Source organism: Cynocephalus volans, chromosome 8, assembly GCF_027409185.1.
Source record: "Cynocephalus volans isolate mCynVol1 chromosome 8, mCynVol1.pri, whole genome shotgun sequence".
NCBI lineage: Eukaryota > Metazoa > Chordata > Mammalia > Dermoptera > Cynocephalidae > Cynocephalus > Cynocephalus volans.
Window position 1 is genome coordinate 67,797,673 of NC_084467.1, and position 16,794 is coordinate 67,814,466.

Here is a 16,794-nt window from a genome sequence, read left to right on the forward strand (position 1 = left end):
CAGAGCATGGTCTTTAGAATCAGACAGGCTTTCGTTCACTTATTTACTAGCTGTGTGACCTTGGAGAAGTTCTTGAACCTTTCTGAGTCTTCTCTCAAATGGGAATATTATCATCTACTTTATAGGGTTAGTTGGGGTATAAATATAATGACACATAAAATGCCCGACAGTGCTCATGATTGATAGCTAATACTTAAATAATAATAGCAGTAATAAATCATTACATAATTAGGAGAGAGATCAATGGCAGAGAAGTGCATTTTATAGTTCTGCATGGTTCTTACAGATCAAGCTTTTCAGATGAAAAGACAATAGACTTAAACGTTCATGATTTTTAGTATCCAAGTCTCAACATTTCCCAGGACAAAAAATATATAAATAAACATAAAATTCAGAGCATACTTATGACAAAACCTATAAATTTCTATATAGCTTAAGATGGGAGTTGGCAAACATTTTCTCTAAAGGGCCAGATAGTGTTTTGTGCTTTGTGAGTCATACAGTCTCTGTTGCAACTACTCAGCTAAGCCACTGTAGCACGAAAACAGCCACGACACTTAAATGAATGAGCATGGATGTTTCCCAGTAAGAACTTATTTACGGATACTGTAATATGAATTTCATATAATTTTCATGTCACAAATATTCTGTAAATTTTTTCAACTATTCAAAAAGGTAAAAACCGTTCATAACTCTTGGGCCATATAGAAATAGGTGGTGGCCTGGATTTGATCTGTGAGCCATAGTTTGCTGACTGCAGGTTTAAGGGAAGAGAGTTGTACTTTTAGATTCAAAATAAAAATAAAGAGTTTATAACATGCAATTAGGAAATGGGGTTAAAGTTATTATTAAAAAACAAACCTAAGTTCATTTTGGATTGAAATAGTTTGAATAACCACAAAACTGTCATATTTCAGTATACCTCATATAGAAATCTTTATGATTTAGCATACTTTTACTTTAGTAGAACCAAATTAATCACATTTTAGAGTGCTCATTATTCTGAGAAATATGGTACTCATAGCTTGTATTTCTAACATTTTGCTTATTCAATTGTCCAAATTAAGAATCGGCAAAGCTGGAAATGTAGGAAGTGAAGTGGGTGGATTCTAGGATGGGAGCTAGGGTCTATGAGCAGAGGCCTGTAAGGCCAGAATAGAAGAGGGGATTTGAGAAAATAGTTAATGTTTGAGATCTGGAGGCCATAGTATTGATGACGAACAGCTTTAGTAGTTATAAGGAATGGAAAGTGGAAAGATAGGGGTTGTTGTAAAGTGAAATTTCAGAGTTCAAAGGTGACAGATCATTTAGTAGTTATAAACTAAAACCTTGCACTTGGGATCAGAATACCTTGGATTCTACATCGGACTTTTTTTTCTTTCTAAAATTTTTATAATTGCATCACCTCTGTTTGAGACCCAGTTCTGTTTATCAGCTGTGTTATCTTGGCCAAACCACGTAATCATTGTGCCTTGAGTTCCTCATTTATTTAATGAAATAATATTCCTCTCCTAGGCTTATTGTGAGGACTAAATCAGTTATTTATAATTGTTGTATAAATGTTAGTTTGTTATTATGAGCAAGGTTTGAGGACAGTGCTGGAAGAATCAGCAGCACAGATCTCAAAGTTGCTGACTACAGCGGCAGGACATGTAGCTGAAACAACCTTGAGTGTGGTGCTTAAGATGTCAGGAAGGGTGGAACGCCAACCTCAAGTCCAGCTGATGTCTGTGATGGGAAGGCAGGGTTCTCTAAATATATGAGATGAATATAATAGAAGGTACTATAATAATCTAAAATGGTTTGGAACCTGTATGTTTAATAATGTAAATCCTATCTTCCAAAAAATATTTAAGTCTTATATGCCTTTTGTGGCATCAAAACCAGATGACAGAAAGTTCCTGTTACAGAGAATAATATAAGTGACTCAGTAGATATAAGTATAGAATTAATGCCTCTGTCTTTTTCCTTCTAGTCCTTTGGGCCTGATTAGTACTTTTAGTAATATTATTAATCTTTTCAAGTTATTGTATGATTATCAAAGTACATTAAATTTCAGAAACTTGTCTGCATTGCTACCTCATTCTTTATCCTACCCATTTATGAGGATAATGCTGAGGTAACCCGTAAAATATGTAATCAGTGTCTCTGACTTTGCTTCTATATCTGTTCATCTTCTGGTGTTGTTCTTGAAGCATTTAAAAAAATTTTTAAGATTGACACATAATAATTGTGTACATTTGTGGGGTATGGTATGATGTCTTGATGTATACATTATAGAAAAGCTCAGTTAAGCAAATTAATGTGTCTATCACCTAATCAATTTATCTTTGTGATGACAATTTAAAAAATCTATTTTAGCAATTTTTAAATATACAACACATTATTATTATTAACTGTGGTTACCATGCAGTACAATAGATTTCTAAAACTTACTCCTCCAGTTTAACTGAAAATTTATACCCTTTAATCAACATCTTTCCTTTCCCCATCTCTCCCTACCCCCAGCCTCTGGTAACCACCCTTCTACTCTTTCTATGAAATTGACTTTTTTTAGATTCCACATATGTGAGACGATACAGTATTTGTCTTTCTGTGCCTCAAGTTTCTTATAGTGATTTTCGTGTCTCTTCATTCCAGATCCTTGTCTGCTGCCTCTGATAATTATATATGCTTTGACTTTTCTCTTGGCCACCTGTATTCTCACGCTGCTGCCTGCTCTGACATCTGGTAACTGCCTTTCTCCCTCTGTCTGGGCACCCTTCTAGTGACCTTTACAGCTACTTGGCAACCCTAGATTTCTGTTACTCTGACCTTTAATTCACTGGTTAGATTCATACATGTCTTTAAAGTCTTTCACTTCATTAATATTATATAATGCTTATTCTAAATAAAATTATAACAATAAGTCTTAGCCTAAAAAATATGTGGTGGGACACTGAAATTTGTTGGCATAGTCGATTAAAGAAAAAATATGTTCACGATGAATTCTTGAATTAGAATAAAAATTAGAATAAAAATTAAGAAAAAAGTAAGTTAAATATAGGCTTCAGATTCTTTAAAGGCTTAAGAATGGTTATATAACAGAATATTTAATGTTTTTTCTCTTCTTTAGACTTGTTTAATCTTGCTTGTTTTTCTATGAAAGTTTAGAAACTAGTCGTACTGAGTGGTATGTTGTGGTTACCATTGTTTCTTTAGCTCTATAAGACTAATATGGATTTCTAATAAAATAATGTCAATTATGAAATTTATGGTTTCTTTGCTTTATAATTAACTATTTGTAATGATAAATAATGAGGTCTGTTTAAATTGGCATTATGTCACTTGCATAGATAATGTTAACAGTTACTATTACAATGAACATAGCAATATTCTTAAAATATGGGGGTAAAAAATATATAGTGAGTTTTGGTATATAATAATGCAACTTAAAAATTAAAAATGCCCAGATTAGTCTTCTACAACTTTTTTTTTTTTTTTTTGTAATGACAATACTGTGGAGATGCTAGGGCACATGAGATATGTTTTCTCTTAACTCTTGAACACAGTGATCAATTGCCCTGCTATTCAGAAGATGCTACATACTTATACCTGGCAAGGGTGGGGAATACACATACTTTTATTATACAATAGCAGTAGCCCCTAGTTTTTCTATCCTATCATTTCCATGAAGGATTTGTCTCCTATGGCAGATTGTAGTCTTCATTTTGCCCCACTTCTCAGCACTGTTGAAGGACTTTTGTACATCCTCTGCAAAGTTTTGTGGAGCTCCTGTCCCTAAAATCCTTTCAGAAATTCTTGGTACCATCTTAAGAGTCTTAGACCCCATTTTGAGACTCTGCAGCATAGATGTGTTGTAGAGAAGTAAGATAGATTTAAGAAAGAGCAACTTGAATTTTCTCTTGGGTCTTAGGTTCTCTTTATCTAAAATACATAAATGAAAAAGGGTAGTATAAAATCATCTTTACTGATTCTCAAAATGGTAACCACACTTGTTTCATACCAGGTATTAGTCTTCTCAGCTCTTACCATTCTTTGAGTCTTTGCATTTATAACTAAGGTTTAAGAAAATGTAGCCAGTAGAAAAAGCTGAAGCTCTATTCTTATGTAAGGGGTTTTATGTCGAAATGATGCCACAATCATTTATGGAGGGACTTTTTAATGTAGGCATTGTTGTAGGCACAGGACAGACAGTGGTGAGTAAGACCAGCTCTGTCCCCAAGGAAATTACAGTTTAGTAATGGAGACTGAGAGGTAAAGGAGCAATTGAATTGAATTGAACAATTATATGTTGAATCTGGCAAATTATTTGATCTTCCCAAGCCTCAATCTTCCTGATCCATGACATGAGAGTCTCATAAAGTTGTTAGAATGAAATGAAATAGCAAATGTAAAGTGCTAAGCTTAGACCTCAGCATACACAGCAAAAAATATTTAGAAGCGTGAGAGTGGCACCTTGCTCATCCTTGAAGGGAGTGGGTTGGAGGATGTCAGGAAAAGCTTCCCTGAGGAGGTGGTGGTTCTGATTAGGAGCTGGATTCTGAATGATAAGGAAAGGAAGATGAAGAGTGTTGGAGGTAAGGTGGTTGTTCTTTGTTGCTTAGTTTTCCATCTTTAACTGAACATTCAATTGCTTTGCTAATATGCCAATAGATTGTATATAGATGATGTCTCAAGTGGATGAAAAATAATGTTAATTTTCTTTCTTTCAGAGAATTAAAGATGGTGGCATTATTGACTCAATTAAAACAATCTGTGTGGGGGATCATATTGAATCCATAAATGGAGAAAACGTCACTGGGTGGCGTCACTATGATGTTGCTAAGAAGTTAAGGGAATTAAAGAAAGAAGAACTCTTTACCATGAAGTTAATAGAACCTAGGAAGGCATTTGGTAAGTTGGGGTGTGTGTGTGTGTGTGTGTGTGTGTGTGAGTGTGAGTGTGTGTGTGTGTGTGTGTGAGTGTGTGTGTGTGTGTGTGTGTGATGTTCCCTTCCCTGGTTATCTTTCTACAGGGAATGAGTGCTATGTTGTGGTGCATATGCTTTTAGTATATCTTCTTATCTAACACATCAGTTAAGAACATAGAAAATGATAGATAGCACTACTTATAAGGAAAGCAACTACTGAAGGAAGAAAAAAAGGAAAAAATTGCCTTGTACAAGGACATTTTCTGAACATTTGGAATTACAGAGTCTTATGTTTAGCGATTGTATTTGATGTGGTCGTTCCAGTCTCTGAGAACGGCACATTGTATTGTTTTCATTTTGCTGAGTGGTAAGATTTTTGATTGAGCTCTTTAAACCATAATAACTATTGTTCATGAACCTCAGCAGCAAAAATTCTAGTTACACAAAGAATTGGTATTTAAAATAGTTATCTAGTCTATTTTAAAGACCCACTTCACCAATACTTTTTCTCCACTGGCATTTTGAATTTGGCAGTGTGGGAGGGTATGAATTTACTTCCACTGTGGTGTGACATCTGTACTTGCTTGGTTTAAGTCATGGCAGCTGTATTCCAACTGTTGTCAACTCCCTAAGGCCATCTCATCTACAGGAAAGTGTGCCAACTTCTCTCTTGCTACCCAGCACTATTTTAATAAGCCACACGAAGGCCTAGCGTTCATCAGTGTTAAAATATCTTTAGCAGAATCATTCTAGGCCTGCCCTTACTCATCCATGACCCCACCCTGTGTTTTTTCCTTTGCTCACAGAACATAAATATTCCTTCTATTTTGTCTCTAATGCTATTTTCTCAGGGCAGTTAATGAAAATGATGTGAGAGTGCAGTGGATCTGAGGAATTACATTTTCTGTCTCTTAGCAAGTAAGTGACAGATCTCAGCCATATGAAATTAGAAACTTTTCTCTGTTCCCACATGATTCTGTGCCATTGAATAGAAATACAGTGTAGGTTATATTACTTGTGGGGGACAGAATTTCACAGACTGTAAGAAAAGGATGCCTTGTGCCAGCACTCGTCCTGGAGGGACGGCTCTAGGAACCACTGCGGTAGATACTGTGATTCTGCCTGCTGCATTGCAGAGTCCAAGTTCACTTTTCACAGGGGAAGGCAAGCAGCACTCACGTTTCTATGCCGCAGCTCCTTTTGAAACGGCTGTGTTTGGTAGCCCAGTTCCCCAGATAGCATGATATATAAACTGATAGGGTGTAGATGGTTTGAAATATTCTTATTTGATTTAGACTCTTTGTAAATCAAAGCCATTCTCTTAGTACAACTCAAGGAGTATAACTTTTCTACATTTATCTCCACCTCATTAATCGGTTTTCCAGAGTTAATCTTTTCCTATTTTTCCCTGTTGTCTGCATCTAAATCTTTGTCCCTGTGTCTTTGTAGAAAGTTGCCGATATACCTTAATTTGAAGGCTAGGTTGATGATAGTCTGGAATGTTAGAGATCATTGTATTTGTTCCATGATTAGATTTTTGCCTTCAATATCAGAGAGACATGTGTAATAGTTGATATACTTCACTGTGTTATTGTCCTAGCTACTGTTGAACATGCTCTATGTTGCCTCATGAAATTCATGCACACATTTGAAAAGCATCCTGGGTAGGATTTTCCTATAGAAATATATTACTTCAGCACCCCAAATTCTGGTGGTGCTGTGAGTTAGGATTCCTGGAGATTGATTTTGGAGCAATGGTGGGTTTTTATTTTCTAAGGTTTCTATGGAAGTTTAACTCAAACTGCTGGTCTGTGTGCATTTTCCACTCCGTGGGTTGATCTTTAACTCTGGGCCCTTGCCTGGGGGACTCTCTTTTAGAAGCCTTGCTGCTCTTCCCATCCTCTAGCTCTTAATTTTGCTGTTTATCTTTTTACTAGTGGGATAAAGGCAAAGCTAGTTTGTTCCTCATCCTTTGGCTTCATCTCATTACTTAGCTCTTTGCCATGGAGGGAGTATGTATCAGGGGGTACTTATTGTTTTCAATAATCATTGATTCAGGGCCAAGAGTTCAAATTTCATAGTCTTTTATGATAATCTGACTCTTTGTCATCTTGGACTCCTACCAGGAGAAAGGGCCAGTCTAAGTACAGCAGCATTTTCTCTGCATTCAGAAGGGATACATTGGCTGAAACTAAGTCAGTTCTAGGATCTTATCGAAAGCTGTCAGAAATGGCCATACACTCCAGTATTTTGACATTTTCCTACCAATTTCCCTAAATGTTTAGCCTAGAGAGGTATGTGGACTATATTCCTAAATACTATAGGAAATGAAATAGTTGGCTGCTTTGCAATAGCATAGCAAGAGTTGTGAGCACAACTTCTCTGTAGTGGATAGGGAATCCTTACTGCCTGCTCCCATCTTCATATTTTAGCCACATCCCACCTCCAGGGGCCATTATATGTGTCAAATAAATATTACTACACATAATAAAATACTACACATAATAAACACGGCTTAATTTAAGGAAAGCCATTTTATTTATTGGAAGACAACTAGGTAGGTCTCAGAAACAGAGTCGATCAAGACATGGGAAGGTCAGGAACCAAGGCTGTTTCAGGGATGTGTGTACCAGGAATCTTCAAGCCACTGACTTAATTGACTCCCTTCAATTATTTTCTATGTTTATATCACTCCACTCGGGATTCAAATGCCTGGAACAGAGGGGAAAACTGATTAGGTCATGTGCCTATCTTGATAGTAGGGAAGGCAGGCTGCATGATTGAAAGGCCTACCAAAATCACACAGAACAGTGAGGGGGAAGTTTCCTTTTGGGCAGGAAAAAGGTAGCAGATGTCTGTTTTACCATTTCTCCTAACCTGTTGTACCTTGTCCTGCAGGCCAGAGCAGTGTTGGTTTTCTCTTAATTTGAATCTGACTCTAGCCATGTGTGATAGCTGTCAGTCTGGGAGTATCAGAATGGATCTGGAGGGAGAAGGGTTTTGTCAATGTCTTTGGGTATCTGGTCTTAAAGATTTTATTTTTTCCTCCATGTGTTGGGCCCCACATAAATAGCTGTTTGGCAGTGGCATATCTAGAGACCGTGATGTCATCAAACTTTCTTATGGGGAAGGAATAAAGCCACATTCTTCTTGGTGCTGGCCACCAGATTTGGAGAGGACCGCAATCTACAGTTTTAGACTGTACTTCTGGGAAGATCATTCATTTATGTTTCCCACAAATTATTTATTGAGTATCTCCTATGTCAGGTACTCTGCTAGGCACAATGGATGCCAAGAAGGAAGACTAAACTATATTGCTTCTGCCTTTTGAAGAGCTCACAGTCTAATAAGAGGCTGTTGTAGCGTGAATTATGTTCTTCAAAATTTACATATTGAAGTCCTAATCACCAGTACCTCAAAATGCAACTATATTTGGCGATAGGGTTTTTAAAGAGATAATTAAGTTAAAATAAGGTGATTACTGTGAGTCTTAATCCAGTATGACTGTGCTCATAAGAAGAGGAAATTTGGACACAGGCATGTATAGGGTGAGAAGGCCATTTGAACATGAAGATAGCCATCCCTATACAAGCTAAGGAGAGAGGCCTCAGAAGAAACCAACTCTGGGGACACCTTGATTTTAGACTTCTAGCCTCTAGAACTTTAAGAAAATAAATTTCTGCTGTTAAAGCGACCCAGTCTGTAGTATGTTGTTATGGCAACCCTAGCAAGCTGAGGCCAATAGGCAACCCCCCCCCTCAAAAAAAAGCCCAAAAACCAAAAGAACAGTGCCAGTTCTTTGACTATGGAAGTAGATCTTGGGCTCTCTAACAATTTAGAAGGTATTGGTATTTTAGCAGTCTTCTGGCCTGTGGCACATGACAAGAACTTACCTATATGTTTTCATTCAACAGACATTTATTGAGCAATTAGTATATGCTGGTCTTAGGGTGCTAGTTGCCCATATGCTTGGTACATGCATAAATAAGATCCAGATCTAGAAGCTTGTCTAGTGAGTGGAGATGGATATGAAAAGAAATAAATTCAATAAAGGGTGTTAGAGGTACTAAAAACATAGTGGAGCTATAAGGTGGGAGGCATCAAATCTACCTAATGAGTACAGGAAAGGCTTCCTGAAGAAGGGATTTGAGCTGAATTGAAAAGATGAGCAGGTACTTGCTCAGTGACAAATTGGGGAAGGTTGTCCTAGGGAGTGAGGACAGAATGAGCAAAGGTACAGAGGTATAGAATAGCATCACATATCTGGGAATGCCATGTAGGCCAGTGTGTTGGGAATAGAGGTTATAGGTGATAGTGGTGCGAGATATGAAGCTTGAGAGTGAGTAGTGACCAAATTATCGAGGACCCGTATATGAAGTAGTCAGTGGAAAAAAAGGGAAGGGGGTTAAGCAGGGGAGTAACATGATGAGTCTTGGATCTTAGAAAGGTATTTTGTGGGGTTTTTTTGTGTGTGTGTGAATAAAATTGTATATTTGGAATTAACCATCTGGACTCAAGTTTAGATGATCCCAATTTTATTGGCAACGACCAAAGCATCGTAATCAGGAGCCAGTCGAACATACGCTTTCTTCTCTCCATCAGCCCTGATCAGGTGTTGACCTTGGCCACATCAGTGTCACAGAGCTTCTTCACAGCCTGTTTGATCTGGTGCTTATTAGCCTTGACATCCACAATGAACACAAGTGTGGTGTTGTCTTCTGTCTTCTTCACGGCAGGCGCAGTGGTGAGGGGGAACTTGATGATGGCACAGTGGTCAAGCTTGTTTCTCCTGGAGGTGCTCTTCTAGGATATTTGGGTTGCCTCCGGAGCCACAGTGTCTTGGGCTGTTAGAAGGTGGGTGAGGTGCGGATCTTCTTTTTTTTTTGTGGCTTTGGACACCTTTCAGCACTGCCTTCTTGGCCTTCAAATCTTTTGCTTTGGCTTCGGCTTTGGCAGGGGCAGGAGCTTCCTTCTTCAGCTTCAATGCCATCTTGTGAAAGGGTAGAAAGGTATTTTGGATGCCGTGTCAGATAAAGGGATGGGATAAGAGGCAGGGGTCAGGAGATCATAAGATTCTATTGTGTTAGCTAGGAGAGAGGTGAAGTCCTGAATTAAGGCCGTATCAGTAGGCTTGGAGAGAAGAAATGGTTCTGAGGACTAGATGGGGGTGTGCTGGAGCCATTTGTACACATCTCTTTCCAACTCCACCCTCAAGGACATCAAGCTTGTTGCTTGAAATTGGCTATGGTAGTGTGTTTAAAGCACAGAAATAGGTAAGTGCTGCTAGTCAGAGTTGTTTTTGTGTGTGTGTGGAGAGCTGATGGTTAAACATTTACCTGCAGACCACTGAATATTAAAATGGTTGAGTTGGTAACACATTGGATGTAGAGGAAAAGGAAAGAGAGATTGCCAACGATGACCTACAGGTCTGTCGTGGGTGAGAGCTGGGGTGTGGTGCTATTCTTTGAGAGGAGGAAAGCTGGGAAAGGATTTGATTTGAGTGAGGAGATAGGGAAATGAGATTGGAAGTACAATTTTAGACGTAATGAGTTTGAAATTTGTAGGACAATTCAGTTGAAAATGTATGAGGTAGATGTTAAGAATTGGGGCCTAGAGAATGAGGTTTATGAGTAATTGTCCTACACTGGAAATGGAAGCCATGAAAATAGATTCAATCACTCAGAATGATAAAAGGACCAAAAACAGAAAGAGAAGAAGCCAGCACAGTGAGGAATGGCCAGACTTGGAGGAGACAGCCTCAGGTGGTCTTTATCCAAGCATTCAAGAACATGTCTATGGCCATACCACCCTGAACGCGCCCGATCTCGTCTGATCAAGAACAAGTCACTCATCCCAAGAGCAGATGCTCCATTGATATTTTCCCAAGTTGGCTATGGGGCTCTGAGCGGGGAGTAAAGGCCACTGTAAAATGTACCCTCAGAATCTCCTGTGCTGGTCGGAGTTTAAATCACTGTTTCAACCAGTGGGTCTCAACCAGTGTGTTTAGACACAAAGCAGAATAGAGTTGAAATATCATAGTGCTTGGTAAATAGTTGGGATACGTGTTGTTTCAGCAACAGATATATATGTGTTTCAGGTTTATATGCTATATATGTTTGTGTATATTTATGGGTCATGATATAATGTATATGTTTCTTACTGTGGGTCATAGCATAAAAACAAAAAAAGATCCAAACAAACAAAACATTTGAAAGCCACTGATTTAAATGACTCCCTTGTTGAAAATTTGTAGTTTTATGGGAAATCTTTTCCATACCTAACATGTTTTCTCCTGGACAGCTGTTTTCTGATCTAAATTTTCCTTCTTCCACTCATGAGTTAATGGCAGCCTTCCCAGTCCTTATCAAGTATCTGCTGGAATGTCTCTAGTGGTATTTTTTAGGGCATGGCTCACTTCCTTTCCCCTTTTGCCAGTGAAAGGGAACATGTCTTCACAATGAGCTCAACGCTGCAGAGTTTGCCCTGTAAACCTAGATTTTCCCAAGGCTTATGAAAATCCATTCTTCTATTTAAGTGATTCTAAGACCAGACTAGTCCAACTGGTTTGTTTTCCTATAAGGTCTTTTAACTGTAGGAAAAAAGCTGTTAAATCTAGGAAGCTTTGATTCAGTTTTACTTAAATGAGTCTCCACTTCATTTATCCTGGAGAATTTCTCTAATTTGTGATTGCTTCCCTTTATGGAAAGAGGTTTGTGAAAGAAGGCCTGGAAATATTTCTGTGAGTGTCTTCAAAATCAGAAAGGGAGTTGAAAGAAAAAGCTTACTTCCTAAAGCATTTATAGTCTTTGTTTCAGGGTTAGATTTTGTAACAGATCTCTGGGTTCTGTCTTATTTTAGAGACTTCATTTCTGTGCTATGTATCCATCAGAATAGGATGTTAAGAATGTGAAGTACGTCTTAGTCCTTTGACTCATTCACAGCTGGAAAACTCGGACCTCATCTTCATGATTCAGCTTAACTGATGTGCTCATCTCAAAGGCTATGCCTATTTGATATTGAGATAAACTTCAGCTCTTAAGTTTATGACTTTTTAGATAGATGTTTCAAACATTTAAAAAAATACTTTTTATTATTTATGCATTTCTAGGAAAAAGATTTCAACCAACAAATGCTTTGGGTACCTTTTTGTATATACTGAATTTTACAAAATATACTGGGGAATATGAAAAAAGTTACAAAAGAGACAACAAAGTGCAGTAGTTATGTGTGTAGGCTCTGCCAGCTACTGGCTATGTGATAATGTGAAGTTGGGTAAGTTACTTAACCTTTCTGTGCCTTGGTTTCCTTATACAAAAAGTGAACATAATTGTGTCTACCACATCAGGCTATTGTGAGGATTAAGTGATTAAATACAAGGAAAAATCATAGAACAGTCTTTGGTGCACAGTAAGTCTTCAGTCAAAGTTAGCTATTATTATGAGGATGTAGCCTTTTCTTTAAGGAATAATTTTAGAAAACAGATAAACCCACACAAAACAGGAAAAACAATGCGGGTGAGTTGGTCATTAGTATTTGTTGAGAACTCTGGCACTGTTCCAGATTCTGGAAAGACGGATGGTAATATCACGTCTCATACACATAATGAAATATATCAGTGTATCATAACACTAGTTGCCATTCACTCTTCTACATACGTTTTGAGTAGGAAATCATTTCTTCCTCACGACCATCCTAAAAGCTGAAGCAGTTTGCCTAAGGTTTTAGAGCTAGTGGGTGACAGAGGCAGGCTTCTAGGCCATGTGGTCAGCCTCCAGAGCCAGATCTTTAACAACTGTTGCAGATGAGTCGGTACGCTTGCTGTTCTCAAGGAGCTTACAGTTTACATAAAGAGGCAGATACATTAAGAAACAAGTTCTATGGACAGTAATATCTACCACGTATTGGATGCTTATTAAAAGCAACATATTGTAGTGGTGAAGAGCATAGACTCTGAGTCAAACTGCTTGGGCCTGATTCCTTTGCTGCTTATTAGCTACGTGGTCTTGGGTGTTATATAACCCCTCTGTGCCTGTTTACTTATGCATAAAGTATTGTGAGGATCAAAGGAGTTAACATATGTAAAGTGCTTAGAACAGTGCTAGACACACAGTGCTGCATAAATTTAAGCCATTACTACTAGGACTATTACTGTTATGGCCTGATTCAGTCCTTATGCCATTCCTGTGAAGGTTTCCCAGACAAGTAAACTGAGGCTTTGGGCAGTTAAATAACTTGTTAAGGTCACCCGGTGGTGGGCGGGAAGTATGGGTATAGCACTGCAGTCCTGTTTGCTCCTGAGGCTTCCGCTCTGAACGTTATGTGTTAGTGCCTCTTTGGAATATAGTGCAGACTATGATATATGCTGTAATGCAGATTTACACAAAATGCAGTTCGGCTGATTGCTGGCTTGTCCATGATTTGGGGATGATTCTAAGGCTTAGAGAGAGGTGGGGGTTGAGAGAAGTGGGAAGATTGCAAAGGAACTTCCTCAAAGAAAAAGTAGACAGATTTTTTTGGCACATTCTGCTAGTAAAAGGGACCAGCATCCCATTCCCAAGAGAGGTGACAGGATGTCTGATAGGATGGCATACGGATATTATAGCTTTTAGATCTGTGGCCTTGCAATCTGATGTGAAAGACCCCCTGCACCCTGAGCTTGGCCTGCAAATGGACACACTGACTTGGACACTGAGCTTCAGGGTGGGGTCTGTGATAGACTGAGTGCAACATCAGCCCTCTGGAGCCTGGGGGAAGAGAGAAAGAGATGTCCAAAGCACAACCAAGACAATTTCTCATCCAGCCTGTGGCATGGGGGGCTCAAAGTCAGATTGAGTTTGACATTTCTTATATCCAGAATTGTGGAGTAAATTTAAAATGCACTGCAAAAACTTAAGTATGTGTTCAGAGAAGAGAAAGATATGAGGAGGCTGAATTATGTGGGAAAGATTTCTGGAGATTTGCACTTGAACTTGGCTTTGGAGGATGGAAACTATAAACAGGGAGGAGGGTTTCCTGTGGGAGGTATTCAGGACAGTGAAGAGCCCAGCCTTGCAGGGAGTATAGCAAATCAGGCTGCAGAAGCAGCCCAGGACCATATTAAGAACTCAAAAAACTAGGTGGGGAACGTGAGCTTGTTTTGGATGGTAAAAGGATATCATTTAGGTGTTGAAACTGAAGAATGACATGATAAAGCAGATTTTTGGGGATTAAGCCTGGAAGACCAATGTGGCTATATTTGACTGGAGAAGAAACCGTGTAAGAGATATTACAGCAGTCCAGGAGGAAATGACAGCTTGTGTTGGGAGCAGCAATGGGAATTCAAAGGAAGAAAAAAACCTGAGTAAAATTGCATGGGTAGAAATGGGGTGGAAGGTGCATTGATGACACTTAGCTTTAGGGGAAAGGAGAGAAGATTCAGAGACAAATGTACTCCCAAGATTTCTATCCTAGGAGCCTGTGACAATGATGCTATAATTGGAAATGAGGCAGTTGGGATGTAGAAATGGTTTGGGGAAGTCAGAAAGAGAAGTTCACTTTTAGGTGTATTGCATTTTATCTGACAGTGGCACTGGTGTATTTTTGGCAAAGGTTGAAAGTGCTCAGAATGAATGACAAGTTTGGGGAGTAGAACATGTCACTTAATCATCTTTTTATGTAGTACACTTTGTCCTGGCCATCTCGTATATAGCGAGACACTGGTTTGGCATTTACCACAAAGAATACTGTGGGAGAAGATGAATGGAGAGCCAAATTCCCTTTTGTGGGGTGTGTCACATGTTACTGGTGTAACTAATAAATGTGTTATCAATGTAAAGACGCAGCTGTGTACCTAAATATGGACTCTTTCTACTCTAGTTGTAAACTCTTATTTAAAAAAACTTTATTAAATGCCTACACTTTTAATTTGAGAAATCTGTAATCGATAATACTGAAAACTTTGTAGGCTGTGTTTTCCAGGACATTTACCCTAAAGAGTGATTAATTGGTTTTTCAGAACTATAATGTTTTTTTAAAGGAGTATTTGGAATTAATAACAACCATGAGTAGAAGGTAAATAATAGTTTTCAACTGTTTTTAAGCTTAGTAATTAAAATAGCAACATTGGATGAAGAGGTAAATAATGACGCTAAAATGTAAGTGGATTCCTGAATGTGACTGAATAGTATGAATATAACGCAACTTAGAAAAACAGCAGTTATACCAATAACACATATTCTACAAGAGAGTATTTTTACAATGAAAATTGTGCTGTAATTATAGGAAAATGGGTCTTACAAATTATACTCAAAATTGTGGTCAGAATGTATTTTCAGAAAAAAATTAAGCAGAGAAGCAATTCAACTTATGTATTGAAAAATGTTTGTGATATATAAAGTGAAAAGGAAGATTACAAAACAATATACAGTAATATCCTATTTTTGTAAAAACTATCTTTAAATGTATAGAAAAATGACTTGCATTGTATGTATATCAAAATGTTAACATTGGTTATATTTAGGTGGTGAGTTTATGAATGACTTGTTTCTTTAGGCTTTTTGTGTTTTTCAAATTTTAAATATAAAATGAACATATTAACTTTCATAACGAGTAAACAATTATTTTGAAAAGAAGGCTAACTTTCTAGGAAGTAGAAGAAACTCAATTATTTTGTATATAGTGGCTTTACAGCTTTCAGCTATATGATTCTCCTCATTAAACAATTTTCTTTAATATTATAAATTGTTCCATGTTAGAAATGTGGTAGAATGTTACAATATATCAACTCTTTAAATTGGCAGGATCTGCTTTGGTAACTCCTCTTTTTAACTTTTTAAAGCCTAGGGGAAAAATATGTGTGATAAACCAGTAATAAAGATGAACATAATTTTTATTTCTTGAGTTCCCATGGTAAAATTATACTGTAGAGTAAAAATAAGTAAAAGTAAAATTTTAGCTATCACTTAAAAAAAAATTTTTTTTTGGTTTCTGGCAGGTATGGGGATCTGAACCCTTGACCTTGGTGTCCCAGCACCATGCTGTAACCAACTGAGCTAGCCACCCAGTCCTGTCACTCTTTTTAAAAGCAGTGATCCTTTACTTCTCCAAATTGGAGTCTAGAGATTCGTTATCTTTTTTTGTAAACAGTCCCTTCTGGATTAAAGCCATGAACCGTCTCCCCAGAGATGTACATTAACTTTTGCCTGCAGTTTCAGGGAGTTATAAAAACAGGGTTGGGGTTTTTCTCAAACGACACCTTAACTAAAGAACATGATTTTGGGCACTGTTATTCCACCTCTGATACTTGTCATACACTGTTCTTTTTCATCAAAGGAACAGTTAAGAGCCAACTTAGTGTTCTGTGGGGCTCATTCGTGTTGGCAGCCCTTTTGGTCTGGTAGACAGCAACGGACACCTTCATGCAGGTGTGTCAGTACTTGCCTCCTTTTCCTTGATTTTCATCTGCCCCAGAGCTCCTCTAGCTGTATCTTTTTAAAAGCCTATTCTAAAGAAGTCTGAAGAAAGATTGGAGAGCGGAAAAACACATGGAAAAAGGAAATGTATGGTTGAACTTTTAAATTCTGGGACATGAGCTAGATTATATGTGAGCTATTCTGAGATGTAGTATGTATGTATGTTGGGAGTGGACGTGGGGTAGACAGCATGTGAGCTTTTTTATGGACAGTGCCATTTGTGTGTGTCCAAGCACTGGAAGGTTGTTCTCGATGGGTTGTCTCACTGCTTGGACAGAATGCTGTGTCTGTGAGGTGTCTTTCAGTTGGAAGCAGTGGAAAACCATACCAAATTGGCTTATGCAGAAAAGAGAAGCTTATGAATCAACAGTTCATGAGTGAAGCTGCCCTTAGCAAAGCTCTTTGTGATCAGGACCCCATTTCTTGCCCTTT

General features: G+C 38.0%; 1 protein-coding gene and 1 pseudogene across 1 annotated transcript in view; one reads left to right on the forward strand and one right to left on the reverse strand.

The window, feature by feature from the left end:
• The window catches only part of GIPC2 (GIPC PDZ domain containing family member 2), a 78,587-nt gene that overhangs the window by 36,438 nt on the left and 25,355 nt on the right, over positions 1–16,794 (forward strand). The window contains exon 3 of the mRNA XM_063105044.1: positions 4,716–4,896. Within this exon, the coding sequence (XP_062961114.1) occupies positions 4,716–4,896 (181 nt within the window). The remainder of the gene's footprint in view (positions 1–4,715; positions 4,897–16,794) is intronic.
• LOC134383715 (large ribosomal subunit protein uL23-like) lies at positions 9,432–9,902 on the reverse strand (annotated as a pseudogene).